The 16,129-nt window shown below is 39.7% G+C and overlaps 1 protein-coding gene across 1 annotated transcript in view; it reads left to right on the top strand.

Annotated features, from left to right (window-relative positions):
• Positions 1 to 14,825, top strand: part of ptk7a (protein tyrosine kinase 7a) — a 42,905-nt gene extending 28,080 nt beyond the window's left edge. Inside the window, exons 7-20 of the mRNA XM_084117252.1 lie at positions 125 to 391; positions 1,016 to 1,152; positions 3,092 to 3,227; positions 3,367 to 3,486; positions 4,990 to 5,139; positions 5,292 to 5,436; positions 5,565 to 5,692; positions 7,287 to 7,487; positions 7,576 to 7,725; positions 7,864 to 8,093; positions 12,461 to 12,541; positions 12,713 to 12,864; positions 13,626 to 13,804; positions 13,891 to 14,825. Coding sequence (XP_083973378.1) covers positions 125 to 391; positions 1,016 to 1,152; positions 3,092 to 3,227; positions 3,367 to 3,486; positions 4,990 to 5,139; positions 5,292 to 5,436; positions 5,565 to 5,692; positions 7,287 to 7,487; positions 7,576 to 7,725; positions 7,864 to 8,093; positions 12,461 to 12,541; positions 12,713 to 12,864; positions 13,626 to 13,804; positions 13,891 to 14,051 — 2,237 coding nt within the window. The 3' untranslated portion in view covers positions 14,052 to 14,825. The remainder of the gene's footprint in view (positions 1 to 124; positions 392 to 1,015; positions 1,153 to 3,091; positions 3,228 to 3,366; positions 3,487 to 4,989; positions 5,140 to 5,291; positions 5,437 to 5,564; positions 5,693 to 7,286; positions 7,488 to 7,575; positions 7,726 to 7,863; positions 8,094 to 12,460; positions 12,542 to 12,712; positions 12,865 to 13,625; positions 13,805 to 13,890) is intronic.
• The last annotated feature ends 1,304 nt before the right edge of the window (positions 14,826 to 16,129 follow it).

The following is a 16,129-nucleotide window of genomic DNA, read 5'->3' as shown; positions in this document are numbered from 1 at the left end:
AGGACTGAGCGGCTTACACAGCTCAGATGTCATTGTTTTCACTGAATAAGGGGCTGCTTAGAGTCCATGTTTTGCTCTCAAACGTCTCCATCTAACCCGTTTCTTGTCACCGTTTTCCCCTCAGAAATCGAGGACATGATGCCGAAACAGTCCAGGGTGTTCACCGGAGACTCTCTGGAGCGAGTGACATGTCGACCTCCCCATGGGCACCCGGAGCCAGAGGTTTGGTGGGAACATGCGGGACAGCGAGTTCCACCCACAGGCAGAGTATACCAGGATGGACTGAACCTGATTTTCAGTCCCACTCGTGGCGAAGACTCGGGAACCTACACGTGTTTTGCTCAAAACAAGGCTGGACTGAGGAAACAAGAGTTGACGGTCACTGTGGCCAGTAAGTCTCAGGCCAGAAACGCATTCAGATGTGAATGCTTGGCTGAAGTTTTGCATGTGCCTGTTCTTCTGTTAGTGTACGCAAGGTGGTGACAGCTTTCTTCAAATGTCTGTGCCATTATTTGGATTGTTTATCTGATTTGGTCAGCTCTTCAAACTGTTGCTGTGCCATTAAAGTAGTTGACCTGAAAGGGATACCTGTGCTAATAGAGCACTAAGATGCATTTCAGCACGCAACAAAGCAAAACAAATCAAGCTTGTGTCCCTCAATGCATTTAATTTGCGTATTTCAGTAGCTTATGTTTCGGGCCCAACTGTCCTCTACCGAATATCTCACATTCCACCAACTTTTCTTCATAATGGCCAACACTACCTTATGAATGTGATCTTTGACACGAAGACAAGAAAGTCTGTTAGTGTGACACAATAGGACCTTTCAGGACTTTAAAGAAATTAGACTCGTCAGCTGAAGTAACCAGATTTACCATTTTTAACGGAGTTGAATGGTTGGATATGCAGAAATAAATGGATTATTCCTTTACCAGATCACTGCTGTAAAAGTGATGTTTAAACTCTGATTCCATGATTCCTGTTGTGATCCCGAACATCTGTTTTGCGTGTGCAGCCAAACCGGAGTGGATCCAGAAGCCTGTGGACAGTCAGCTGGAGGAGGGGCGCGCCGGGTACCTGCACTGCCACGCACGCGCCACGCCTGAACCCGAGGTCACGTGGTACCGCAACACGCAGCCAATCACCGCAGAGGTGAGGGGGACAGTGATGTCATGCTAATATCATATTTGTAACGTGATCTCTAGCTGTGTCCTGAGGCCAGTGAAACCTTTTGATGTTTCTGAAAATGAAGATGTGGTGATTTTTCTACTGGGGAAAGACGATCCTCTGCTGCACAGTAGATCATGAAGCAAATATTAACCCTCATTTTGTTTTCCGGACATTTTGACCTGGAGAGTTCTTTTTCCTCAAATGTTATTGCATTACTTTAGTCACACATGTATAACTATTCTTGATAATTTTTGTACTTTTTGGGTTGATTTTTCATACCTTGTTCCACATGTGATGTCCCTGGTGACAAATGACTGGCCTACAAAAAATTGCTTATGAATCTGTCAGTATGCTATGTCATTAACAGTTATTGGATTCAATCTTTTTGTGCACTTGTTTTCTTTCAATTAAGACAGGCTTTGCATTTAGGGGCCAAGCACCGAAGGTGCACAAGCACCTATTGTATCCATTAGTCGTGTCCTCCTTTCTCCTACTCCTCCTCCAGCTGCTGCTCTTGAGTCTATCTCAGCCCATAGAACCGTATGGTAAAAAGCTGTGAAATTTGGCACACAGATAGATGACAGTCAGAACATTAACCATAGCAAATTTGGAGTCTCCACCTCAATCCCTATAGCGCCACCAATTGTCAAAATTTGCACTCATGTTTATGCTAATAACTTTTGGACTGTAAGGACAACATTCTTTTTTCCCCTCTGATTCCTTGGCTTAAGATGATTAGATTGCACCCTATGATGTAATTTTCTGAAAAACCTACCTTTTTGAACTCCTAGTTACTCAGATGTTCACAATTTAACCAGATTATCGTCAGACTATGCCTACAAAAATTATGGAATTCAAGTTGATTCTTCAAAACGTTCTTGAATAACGCACAAACAAATTCGAAGAGTAGGGCTAAATGAACTTAAGCCTATATCTCTGCAATGTATTCGTTTTCGTATTCTGACCAAACTTGGTGTGTGTTATGGCAACCATGACCTGAGGATAGCTGCATAATTTCGGCGCAGTGCCACCTACTGATCAGGAGATATGAAAAATATAAAATTGCCCATTTTGGGCATCTGCCATTTTGAATTGTTGTAAAATGCTATATTTTACGATCGCATTTGCATATCATTACAAAACTCCGTATGACCTGTAGGTAGTCAAAGAGTTTAGAGACAGCGCCACCATGTGGTAAATTATAATGACAATCCAAAAAAAATTAACTTTTGATTCATTTTGCCTACTTTATTAAAAATGGTTTTAATGTATTATTAGGGTCATGTCGACAACATAAATACTAATTTTGCCATGGAGTCCATGAGTCGGCCAAACATCCTCTGTCATTTTGATTTTGACCATATGCACCTCAGTTTTTGAGTGAAAAAAGTTCACTCAAGCTTGTTCACCTTTAAAAAACCTGAAGTTCAAACAGATTAAATCCAATATTTGGCAATAACATGGCAAAATGAGAGATTTATAAGTAATTTTTCATAGGCTGGTCATTTTTGACCGGAAACACCAAATTAGGATTTTCAACACAGCACAAAAATACCAAGTTCTGGCATGAAGCTCTAGATAGTGCAGGCTGATCCTCAACTCAGGTCCTTAACTCATTTGGTAGCGATTGCATCCTCATCTACATAGCTCAGCTGATTGGTTGCTGTTGTATCAGTGGCTCAACATTCAAACAAAAACCGGTAGTGTTGCTGTTAGCAGTCTGCAGCATGCTCTCAGAAACCCTTCACCTTCCCCAGCTCCACCTGTATAGATCTGTTACGGGGGGTTATTTCATGTGTTTTACATGCTCACAGCAATGCCATGCCAATCGCTCTGAGAGTTGTCATGACAGTAATGTTGTTATCATGTAGTCTTTTTATTTAAATGTGCTAAACACACGCTCTCTTTGTGTTTTGTAAAGGACGTTCGCTTCAAGCTCTTCTCCAATGGAACTTTGCGCATAAATAATGTGGAGGTGTATGATGGCCATGTTTACAGCTGTGAGAGCAAAACGGAGGCGGGAAGACTTATCGCCCAGGCACGGGTCTATGTACTCGGTGAGGAACATTTGTTACGTGCTGATTGTTGTTTGGTAGTGTTTTTTTTGATTGCCTGAATGTCAAGGGGGCTGATATAATGCCTATATTTAAAACTACACTTCTCACCAAGTGCTCGCTGTTACGGTATCTGTTTCAGAGCGTCTGAAGTTCACGCCGACACCGCAGGCCTACCAGTGCCTGGAGTTCAATAAGGAAGGGAATCTGCAGTGTTCTGCCAAGGGCCGACCGATCCCCACCATCCGCTGGATCAGAACAGGTCTGCAGAGAAATAAAGATGCAACTTTACAAGTTTGTGAATTGTTATCCCAACAGCTGCCAAAATAAATGTGGAATATTGAATAAACCTAATACTTAATATCCTCATCTTTATATACAGTGAATCCAAAACATATTTGCAGACCCAAGTCATAATTTTCAAGGTGAACATTTCACAAAACTAAAATTATTTAAACAATTCGGACACTTTGTGATTCTCAACGGTTGGTGAAACATGATCATAGTTAATGTGATGAACTGCACTTGTGGTTACACTGCTAAGACAACTGTGTGATCTTGAGGGAAAGTGATGCATCCAAGTTAGTACTGACGAAAACTTGCGCAACCCGTCACTTGGTTTCATATTTTGTTACCTAATGAAGCGATTCTCAGACATTTTGTGTGACTTGTCCAGAAATATTTTGATGCCACTGTACGTGCTACAAAAGGTTAAACTAGGGCTGTCACGATTCCTTGATTAGATCAAGTACTCGATTAAAAAAAATTCTCAATTGCAAGTTACGCAAAATACCGGAAATGGCGCGTTCCACAGACAAGAATCCATGAACCATATTATTATCAGGTCGTTTTCTAAATATGCGAATTGTTGTTCATCGCGATTTCCAAATAAAAGTTTAAGCCTTTGCGCTGAGTTTGCATGTTTTGATGTCCAGATATTCCTCTTCAAGATAATACAGTGGCTGTAGCATCTCTATCGTAAAGTAGCCAAATATCAAAGATTAAGTAAACATTTGATTTAAATGTCGTTTGGGCAATATTAAACAAGGATTTGATGTGCTGTAAAGTGTAACAACACCAGGCCATTGTCGCCATCTGCAGGCATTTGTTATAATACATATTGTACATAAGACGATTGTTTATATTGCTGTATGTATTTTAACAGTGTTGTTCTATGAAACCATATGATACTTTATTTGAACCAAATATTATTGCCTCAATGTATTTTAAGTCATTCTAAATGCTTTAAATTTTTACCACAAAATATCCAATTACTTAATTAATCGTCAAAATAATCGACGGATTACTCGATTACCAAAATAATCGTCAGTGACAGCCCTAAACGAGATATCTAGTTTATGTGCCTTAAAATGCAAATATCCTTTAAAATTCTTCCCTTTTAACCTTTCAAAAAAGCATCACTTGTTTTTGTTTTTTTTAGCAAACTTTGGCAGATCTGGTGATTTATTTTCATCTGAAGCTGAAACTATCATATCTGGTTTAGCAGCAAGGTCCCTTCTCTGGATTCTGTCAACTATGTAATTTTCATATAAATATTGTGACAATTTACTTTTTTAATCAGCTGTTGGACGTTATAAAAAACGTAGCATTCGGTGTAAACTCAAATCATATTTATGTTATACATGACTGTAAAATTTTAATGAAATTCACCACTTGGTTAAGAAATTGTGTGTCCTTGAAATTGGAAACAACTGGCGCTGGAAAAATAGATTTTGATGTAGTGAGTGTGTGTGTGTGTGTGCAGATGGCAGTGATATCCCAGTGTCGGTGGAGCAGCAGAAGGGCACACTGCACTTTACCAAAGTCGCACGGGCCGACGCGGGCAACTACACCTGCCTGGCCTCCAACGATCAGCAGGGAGAGATCAGAGCCGTCGTCCAGCTCACCGTCGCAGGTACAGCGGAAACACGACTTCACTCCAACACCAGAGCTAGCTGTGGCTGATAGAACTAATCCATGCATTTCTGTTTTGGAAATATCCATTGATCTCCATGTTTTTGTCTCCTTTTTGTTTCCTTTTACTCTAACTCCTTTCCCATTCGTTAGTTTATGTGGCGTTTAAGCTCAAGCCAGAGAATACCACAGTATATCAGGGACACACTGCAGTACTTCACTGTCAGGCCACTGGAGACCCTCATCCCTTTATCCAGTGGAAGAAAAAAGACAAGTTTCTGGAGGCAGACAAGAGCAGGTAAATCACAAACATTATCAAAATTTCAGCTTTCTTGAGTTCAAACTGAAGCGGGTTCATTTGTAGATGTCAGATCTTACGAATTTGAACATTTCAGTGCTGATTCTTCTTGATTATTTCTAATTCAGATTCCAGAAGATGCCCAACGGCTCTCTGGTCATTAATGACGTCAGCACGGAGGACACTGGGCGCTACACTTGCATTGCAGGGAACAGCTGTAACATTGCACACACTTCGGCAGAGCTCTACGTTGTGGGTGAGTCCGACACCCTCCACGTTCTTCAGTTGTTAGTTAGGAGCCATCAAATCTGTTGGATTTGATATTTTCTGGATGGGTGTCCATTGTGGCTCCAAAATCTGGAATGGTTTTACAATTTGGCTCATGGTATCAACACCTGTCATGCCAAATTTAAGGTTTACTTCAAACCCTCTGGCACCACCAACTGTTTTAATTTGCATGTACATTTAAAGTCATTTGATTTCAATGATTTGCTCGGCCACATTTTTCCAATGTCACCAAGCACTTATTTTTAATTCCTTCTGGTTAAATTTTGGTATGCATCACCCACTTTTTATCATCCAATTCCTTATGAATTAAAGTTGCAAACCCTGAACTTTGAACTTTGTTGAAAACATACTTTTCAAACTTCTATGGCATTCTTTGGCTATTCCCTAAATTTTGGTCCGATTATGTTGAGGCGATCCTGGTTAAGTTATTAAAAGTTGTTTTTAAGTTACCTGAGCAATCCCAAAAATCACACAAAATTATATGTTTGAATACTTTGTTCCACTCATGACTGAATTAAATGAGCTTGAATGCCAACTTTCAAGGTCGACCATATTGCCTGTCTGCCATTTTGAATTTTGTCAAATTTAACTGTGAAGACACCAAACTGAAAATAAAGATGCAGTCATTAGCGAAATTTCACGAACAAAAAAGGTCTGTTGTCAAAAAACCAAACAGCTTTTTTGTTGGTCAACACTGCAAAATCTGTGTGACCAACTTGAACTAGTTTCAAAATCTGTGTGAATAAATTCCCTATTGAAATGACTGGGATTTCACCCACTCTTGCCAACTATTCTAACTCAAAGGGAAAATGTTTTTAAGTAAAGACTGAAGGAGTTGTTGAAGACTGGTGATGTTGAAGTCATGTGAAGTGGTGTAATTCATATTAAGTCTAACTTTGGCATTTACTTTTGGAGATTTGTATTTATAAATTCATAAGTTGTTGATTTGTGAAGATTACCATGATGAACAAATTGTGTAAGAATAAAACTTTTGTTAGTCACAAAGCTTATTTTCTGCAGTATTTCCAAAACAATTGGACAAAAACACTGGGTAAAAAAAAAATCATGTCCTGCTGGTGCTAAATAATGGCTATAACTGCTTTAATCCTTTGAACCAATTACAATTGTCCCCTAATTCTTTGGGCTTAACTGCTCCTTGCAGCTGTGTATTTAACCAAGTTTGGTACTATTTGGTTCTTTGAAACCTGATAAATACTGTAATACAGTTTCAAATGGACAAGCACTTTGAAAGTTCACCCTAAACTAATTTTGGCCTGTCTCGGACATACCAACTCAATTTCCAGATTAAGTCGAATTATAAACTATTTAAGTCTAGTGGTGGCGGTGACTTGAAAGAAAGGAGAGGTACTTGAAATTTTCTGTGTTTTGGTGAGAGTTCAGGACTGTTAGATGCTAATTGAATGTTCATGCCAGTGTGTCACCTGATTCCTAATAGGAGAATATTTAAGTTGGGATCAAAAGAGATTCAGGAGTGAAACCGCTCTCTATCTAAAAACCTGGAGTTTAATGCATGTTTTGTGTGTGTTTGTGGTTATCTACAGAAAAACCAGTGCAGCACTCATTAGCAGATGATGAAAAGACCCCTTACAAAATGATCCAGACTATTGGTCTGTCGGTGGGGGCGGCAGTCGCTTACATCATCATTGTGCTGGGTCTCATGTTTTACTGTAAGCAGAGACGCAACGCCAAGAGACTCCAGAAGGGGCAGGACGGAGACGAGCAAGAGGTGGAATGTCTCAATGGTGTGTGTGGTGGTATCTTTTGTTAGCATGCAATTATCTGAATAAGATTGAATCTGTTCTCTGATGCAGTTCTCTGATCAACCCATAGGGGACGTGCAGCAGAACGGCCACACCACAGCAGAGATCCAGGAGGAGGTGGCGCTTACCAACATGGCTGCCACCGGAAACAACAAACGCCACAGCAGTCAAGACAAGCTCCAGTTCCCCCGAAACAACCTGCACACAATCACGACACTGGGTACAGACACTACCCCAAACCACAGACCTACTGACTAGTGCGCTTTAACATCACGGCAACACTTTACACTTTAGCGGTGTGGTCACATGCCTCATCGCAGAAAACGAATCGATCTACATTGTGTTCCTCTTCTTGTAGGTAAAGGAGAGTTTGGCGAAGTGCTGCTGGCGAAAGCAAAGGCCAGCGAGGATGAGGAGGAGATGGTTGTGCTGGTGAAGAGTCTGCAAACACGCGACGAGCAAATGCAGTTGGATTTCCGTCGCGAGTGTGAGATGTTTGCTAAGCTGAGCCACGCTAACGTCGCTCGACTGCTGGGCCTCTGCAGAGAAGTGGAGCCGCATTACATGATCATGGAGTACAGCGACATGGTGACTACAGCTCCACACTACATACCTGTCCATCTGTCTGTCTTCACACTTCATCCCTTCATCACTCGGTCCATCCATCCATCCTTCCTGTCTGTCTATATCTATCTATCTGTCTGTCTGTCTATATATCTATCTGTCTGTCTGTCTATATATTAGGGCTGAACGATATGGACAAAATTTCATATCTCGATTTTCATGCCATGCCAGATATCTCGATATCGATACAATACGATATATATATATATATATATATATATATATATATATATATATATATATATATATATATATATATAAATTAGGGGTGTCCCCGACTATGGATTTTCATAGTCGAATCAGAATCGTCATGTCTTGCTTATAGTCGACTAATAGTCGAATCATGTGTATGGAGGCGGGGCTTTAACATTTCAAAGCCGCAATGTACAGAAAATCACACAAAGATATAGAAGAAAATGTATAAAAACATTTTGGATCAATAAAACTAAGAAATAACATAAATAACTCCAGAAAGGCCACAGACAGGATTTGCATTTCACATACAAATCAAATTAAATCGGCTAAATTACCTGTGCGAGCAGGCTCTATACACCGGTCCACAACATCGATAAACCGAAAAAATAAACAATCAATTTACTAAATTAAATTAGAACATAATATACCTTTCTAATAAATAAAAATACAAAACGAAATAAATCAGAATCAAGTCACAAGATGAGCAAATGTGTGCAAAATGCCTAAAGTGCAGGGGAAACAAAAGCCACAAATAGTTGAATTTGATAACCCTGACAGATCAATAAATAAAATAAAAATAAAGAAACTATTAAAATAACGATAGTAGCCAGAATTTTCAACTTTGTCTTTTTAACTGCAGAAACAAATGCTAAACTGGAGTGGCAGTCTTTTTAGCTAAAAATGTTCACACTCACAGCATCCAAAAATCAAATTAGAACCAGCTAAAAAGTTTTGAAATCACTTGTACCCTACCCTACCTGATCCAGAGAACAAATCCAGTCTTTCACTCTGTGTCCGTTGGAGTCTTTTCAAATTGTGCGTGCGGATAAAATACATTCTAACGTTAAACTTGTTAACGTTGGCCGGCAGAAGTGCGATCTCCTGATGCTAAATCCAGCCTTGGAGAATATCCTTTCTGACGGTGTACATCCACACTTTATATTTTCTTATCCCAGACATTGTTATTTTAAAGATTGAAATCCTTGCCGCCAAGACGCTCCTCTGTCAGTTACGGATTGAAAGTGAAACTTAAATCTGTCACGCGGACGCGGGGTGTTTGGATTTATTCACGCACGTTAAAAAATATTTATTAAATGCTTATTTCTTTGCACATTTTTATATACAGCATTATCATAATAGGCTGAATATTAACGTATTGACAGAAAACCGGTAGTTCTATGTGAAACCAGACATTGAGCGCCCTCATATAGCCAAAGTGGCATGATCCTTGTTTCATAACACCTCTGCGAAGATTCGACCGTGAGATCGGTAGTCGAATCAGGCTCCTCCAATCGAAGCATCGAATCTTCGACTATTTGGGGTCACCCCTAATATAAATACAGAATCTGAATTAAAATGTGTTTGATTTAAGCCTACATTTCAAAATTTTGTGTCAGAAAATGTATTGTTTTTAAGCCTTTCGCACGTACGATCACACAGGTGTAATCAGTCTAGGCTGGTCCCTGGAGCGTACGATCAAGTGCATCACATGATCAACTGCTAAATTCAAATGTTGAATTTAGCCAGAGACAGGCGCGCTCAGAGCTGTCATATATCACAACTTTTCAGTGTTTTCAACCACATATTGTTTATTTTAGGTTTCAAACATATAAATTCACATAAGTACTAAAAAAACAATACATTTAGAGTTTGTAAAATACACACTGATGTCTATGGAAGAGGTAATAATAATCCTTTCCATTTATAATTCGACACGTTTTATTCCAATCAGATACACATTGTGTAAGTAACTTCAATGTTTACTCTATTCTATTCCCAGTTCACCAGCCACTTACTTTTAAGTATTTCGGGAGAAGTGGTTGAATTCACGTGTTGTAAACATAGAGGTTGTAAATCCAACAGATCCGATTCTCTGAACTGCGTCTGCGGCACAAACTAAGATGGCGGCGCCCATCGCGCATACAGCTCAATTAACGCGATCGTTATAAAGGTGTTTAAACAACAATATACTTCCACTTGCATGTATTTGACAATCGGAATATCAGATATTTCATGCCATAGCTAACACATTTGTGAATATTCTGAATAAAAAAGGAAAAATGACATAAAAGCTGATCATCATTCATTTAGCGCTGTTGCTGCTGCGGTGTGTCACGTGACAAGCAATGATGCGTCACCATGGAAACGCCGCCCCCCCTCTCACACTATAGTTCCCACGTCCCTGGTAGTGTGTGCGCTGGCTTTAGCGGTGCATTCAAGGGCACTCGTAAAACTGATGTTTGTTGTGACTGCCAGAGTTGTATGCAGGGCGAGCGCGGAGGGGGGAAATCTATATCGTCTATATCGTTGCTTTTTTCGATAGTAATATCTTGAAAGTTCATATCTAGATATAGATACGATAACGATATATCGTTCAGCCCTACTATATATCTATCTATCTGTCTGTCTGTCTATTAGGGCTGGGTAAAAAAATATCGATTTCTCGATTTTAATCGATTCTCATTTTTACGAACCGATATCGATTCTTAAATCCCAAGAATCGATTAGTCATCCTGTTTTCAGTTGATGAATGAATGTAACATTGTAGCATGCATCCCATCCAATAAATCACAATAATCTTTGTGCTTTGTTACTATTGATATGAAACAAAGTCTCAGATTTCAAATTACGTCCATTTTCTTACGAAATTCAAAAACATAAATACCGTTTTGGCGCTGTGAGATCGCTCTGGCTCAGCTCTAGAGAAGCAGCAGCGTGGAGCGCACATGACCTTCTCTTCCGCCTTAATAATACCAGTTACCGCGCGAAAATAAACATGAATGAGCTTCTGAAAGTGAGTTAAAAGGTAGAGTAGCCTACAACTTATCGAAATCCGTATCATGTGATATGGAATCGCTCAATCAGTGTTTCAACCGTGGAAAGACGTCAGTAATTCAGCGTGTAAACAATGTCATGTAACGTCACATTTACCTCAGAAAAACCATATCCGTGAACATAAACTCGTTAGTCAGCTAGAAAAATTAACTCTAAATGAGCATTTTGCTAAATATATGCACCATATTACATATTCATTATAATTTTTTTAATGCATGTTTAAATAAATCTGGCAGGTTTTTATGACAGCCACCATTTAAATGTTTATATTTCACATAACTTTATCATTATAAAAATAAATAAAAGTGTAATAAGAGTTTGTATACAAATCAGTTAATTTTTACCTTCAATATTATAGTAGGCTAATGAAGCCTATAGGCTACAACTGACTCCCATAGTTTGCAGCATTAGTTAAGAGATTTGTTTTCCTTGAGAAAATTTGCCATGTATTGTACCTGATATCCAAAATAATCAATATTGAATCGAAATCGAATCGAATTGTGAAATTTGTGTCAATACCCAGCCCTACTGTCTATATATCTATCTGTCTTTCTATATGTCTACATGTCTGTCTATCAATCGTCTGTCTGTCTCTCTGTCTGTCTGTATGTGTCTACATGTCTGTCTGTCTAAATGTCTATCAGTCGTCTGTCAATCGTCTGTCTACATGTCTGTCTACATGTCTGTCTACATGTCTGTCTACATGTCTGTCTACATGTCTGTCTACATGTCTGTCTGTCTATCAATCGTCTGTCTACATGTCTGTCTGTCTACATGTCTGTCTACATGTCTGTCTACATGTCTGTCTACATGTCTGTCTACATGTCTGTCTACATGTCTGTCTACATGTCTGTCTGTCTATCAATCGTCTGTCTACATGTGTCTACATGTCTGTCTGTCTACATGTCTTGTCTACATGTCTGTCTGTCTACATGTCTGTCTACATGTCTGTCTGTCTACATGTCTGTCTGTCAATCGTCCGTCTATCAATCGTCCGTCTATCAATCGTCCGTCTATCAATCGTCCGTCTATCAATCGTCCGTCTATCAATCGTCCGTCTATCAATCGTCTGTCTACATGTCTGTCTATCAATCGTCTGTCTACATGTCTGTCTGTCTACATGTCTGTCTGTCTGTCAATCGTCTGTCTATCAATCGTCCGTCTATCAATCGTCTGTCTACATGTCTGTCTGTCTGTGACGAATGGTTTTATTGTAGTTGTATTTTGAAAAGGGGATTGAAATATTACTTCCTGAGAAGTGTTTCTCCTGGCTTGGTTTAATTCTGCTGTGTGATTTTCAGGGTGATCTGAAGCAGTATCTGAAAGTGTCCAAGAGCAAAGATGAGAAAGTCAAAGTCCAGCCGCTCAGCACCAAACAAAAGGTAATTAATAACTATCCCTCGTCTCTCATATAAACACACACACACACACACACACACACACACACACACACACACACACACACACATATACACACACACACACACACACACACACACACACACACACACACACACACACCAGGACCGAACCCACTCTCTCTCTGCCGCCAGGTGTCGGTGTGTCTGCAGGTCGCTCGAGGGATGGAGCACCTGTCCAACCAGCGCTTCGTCCACCGAGACCTGGCCGCTCGCAACTGCCTCATCTCCGCCAAACGCCAGATTAAAGTGTCCGCTCTGGGCCTCAGCAAAGACGTCTACAACAGGTACAGTGAAACACAGCCAGAGCCACGTCCATGACTTCCTGTTTTATGAAATGAGGAATGAAGGATTGTCCTGTAATCTGGGTCTGAAATTAACTATTTCACTCACCGGCCAATGTTACCGGCCATTCAGAACTTCTACTATATATATATATATATATATATATATATATATATATATATATAAATATAAATATAAATATAAATATATATATATATATAAATATAAATAAAAATTTGGATTTACATCCTGTCATCCAGCATCTCCTCCCTTCCTCTTTAAAAATGTGTTTTAGGTGGACAGATTAATATAGTACAAAGAACTTCAAAAAAAAAATAGGATGTCGGAAAATAGCAATGTCTTTTCTGTTAACCAAATGCTTTTTAATATTCGCTATTTGCTTCAATGCAAATGAACAAGCGCTCCGTTATTTGTTGCGTATGAGACGAGAGACGGGCATGTTCAAGTAAGCCAGATATGAGCAGATCCTGCGCAATACGCTGTATTTAATATATCATGACGACTCACGAGTTGAGCGTTTGCGCTAAATCTGCGCAGATTTGGCTTACATGAACTTCCTCAGCAAAGTGAGTAAACATAATAATGGTTGTGAACGCCACTGTTGATTTTTACCCGTATTTGGCGGGTGTTCATTTCAAACCCTGCCTGTAACGATTGTCCATGTGCTTGCTTCACGTGCACTGCTCCCCCTTGTGGTGACAGTCATCATAATGGTTTGTTTTGTGCGTCTGTTTCCACACAGCGAGTACTACCATTATCGCCAGTCCTGGATTCCTCTGCGCTGGCTGCCGTCCGAAGCCGTGTTTGATGACGATTACTCCACCAAGACGGACGTGTGGTCGTTCGCAGTGCTCATGTGGGAGGTCTTCAGCTTTGGGGAGCTGCCGTACGCTGATCTATCTGATGATAAAGTCCTAGAAGGTGTGGGATAGTCTTGTGAAAAAGTGAGATGGGTTGCAGATATGGTTGTGTTTGGTCCCTGACTGTGTGTGTTTGTGTGTCTGTAGCTCTGCAGGAAGGCAAGCTGAAGCTGTCTCCTCCTCAGGGGTGTCCATCTCGCGTGTTCAAGCTGATGGTGCGCTGTTGGGCCGCCAGTCCCAAAGACAGACTGTCCTTCAGCGACATCACCTGCGCCCTCAGCGATCTGCCCTCCGAAAGCAAAGTCTGAGAGGACCGGATCATCCGTCAAGCCATGATGGGAAACCCTCCACCACACAAATTCTGATTCAAGTGTCTTGTCTCGAGAAAAAAGACTTGTTTTATTATCAACCATCTCTTCCTTTTTTATATATATATATACTGTATATGTTTAATAAAATGTTTAAGAAGGTTCCTCCAACATTTGGTTTTTAACGGGGTTTGTCTATCACTTCTCAGTTTGAGTTTGCCCACTCAAAACGAAGAAATGTAGTAAATGGTGCGTTTGTAATACCAAACCATGCACTGACCAATTTTATATTTTAGAAGGATTGTCTCGGGAGCCTCTTAATTTATTTAAAAGGTCCTGTTTGTTCAATGTACAGAAAGGTACTGTTTATATGACTTTTTTTTAATGATGTTTATGAGTTAAGCATTTTTTTTATATATAATTCAGAAGTACTCATAGCAACAACTGTTGAGAAAACCATGTTTATAAAATGACTTTGTCATCGAGTTCAAATTTCAAGTGCCTGTAAAATGAAGGATGTCTTGATTTTTTTTAGTATGCTGTATGTTACGACTTGGAAATGCCTTGAATGTTATGTTTTTTTTATATATATATATACATTTATAGTGTTTTATTGCTTAGTAAGAGTCCAGTGTTTTATCTTATAATTGCTTCCCACACGTTACATATCGGTTTCTATAAAAGGCCAGAGGTATTCTTGACTCTGGGGTAAAAAGTGAACAAAAACTTCTGTCGCATACTCTGCTGTTGCAATAAAACTTCACTTTTAACAAAGCTTGTTTGATTTAATGTGATGTAATTTTTTTTTTTTAACCAAATGTAACAATGAACAGGGACCTTTTACAAAGTCTTGATTTTGTTTTTGGGCTCTACTTGAACAGATTTCATGCTTAAATGTTCAGAAACCCCTTATTTTCCCGTATTCTCCGTTGTTGCAGCTCCTCTTTTCCCAGTCTGTCAGTAACGCTCTGTTTAGTTCCTGTCTCTATGAAGCTCCTCCTCCTGAAAAGCACACTGTGCTCTAATTGGTCGGCTGGATCAGTGTGTTTTGATTGGTCAAGCGCTTCAAGTGTGTTTGGGAAATGTCCCGCCCCTAATTACCATAACCGCCAGTTTAATAAAAAAAAACTAAACTACGCTGCGTCTGAAATCACATACTCTCTTGAGTAGTTACTTATTTTGAATAAGTTACTTCACGACCGCTAAAAAAGTATGTTCTATATAGTTATGTGTGTGTAGTATGAATGTAATCTGGACGTACTACATCCATCATGTTGTCATTATCATGTGGCCTACTAGCGTCAGTTGCGTTGCTTCACTGTCATTCATAAATCCTCTCCCGTGGCCTCATGGGATAGTAAAGTGTCCATCTTATCCACACTTCAGAATCTCACTGCTAGTAGTAGGTAATCCGGGTACGTTTGCCTACTCTTTTATGAGTCCTGTGAATTCAGACACTTCTTTTGTCACATATATTAGTAGGGAAGCAGTTCTCAATTTTGGATGCAGCCTGCTAACTAAATCAGCCAGGCCCCGCCCCCTTAATTTCCGTATGCCTTGGGCGGGAATTATTTAAATGAGGAATATTGTGACGTGTTCGTTCCTGGAAGAAAACTCAAGACTACAATAGAGGCGTTTCAGGGAGTTCAGAAACACTGACACTGATATAGAGAAGAACTGCCTTTGCAGAGCTTTTTCATGCTCAAACAACATTACACACTAAAGTAAGATAAAGATGGAAAAAGCATAATAATTCCTCTTTAAAACAGGGTCACTACCATGGCTTTACCGTCCTCTCCTCATCTGATATGTTCAGACAGGACAGTAGTAGACTTCTATAAGTTGAGCTCACTGACTCCCTCTGGTGGCGGTAGAGTTTGCACTTCTCATTCCACACTGAAACTCTGCAGCTGGACTCTGTTCTTTCCGAAGTGCTCATGTTCAAAGAAGTGAGGGCTGGAGTTTCTCGTTCTCTGAAGGAAATACATTTGTTCTTGTTCATGAGCCGTTTCACTCTGATATACAGCAAATCAAGTATACATTGAAAATCAACTTTTTAATGTTGTTTATATGTCTGT

The sequence above is a fragment of the Abramis brama genome (assembly GCF_963993115.1).
Source record: "Abramis brama genome assembly, chromosome: 6".
Lineage (NCBI taxonomy): Eukaryota > Metazoa > Chordata > Actinopteri > Cypriniformes > Leuciscidae > Abramis > Abramis brama.
Note: the sequence above shows the minus strand (reverse complement) of the source record. Positions and strands in the feature narration are given on the sequence as shown.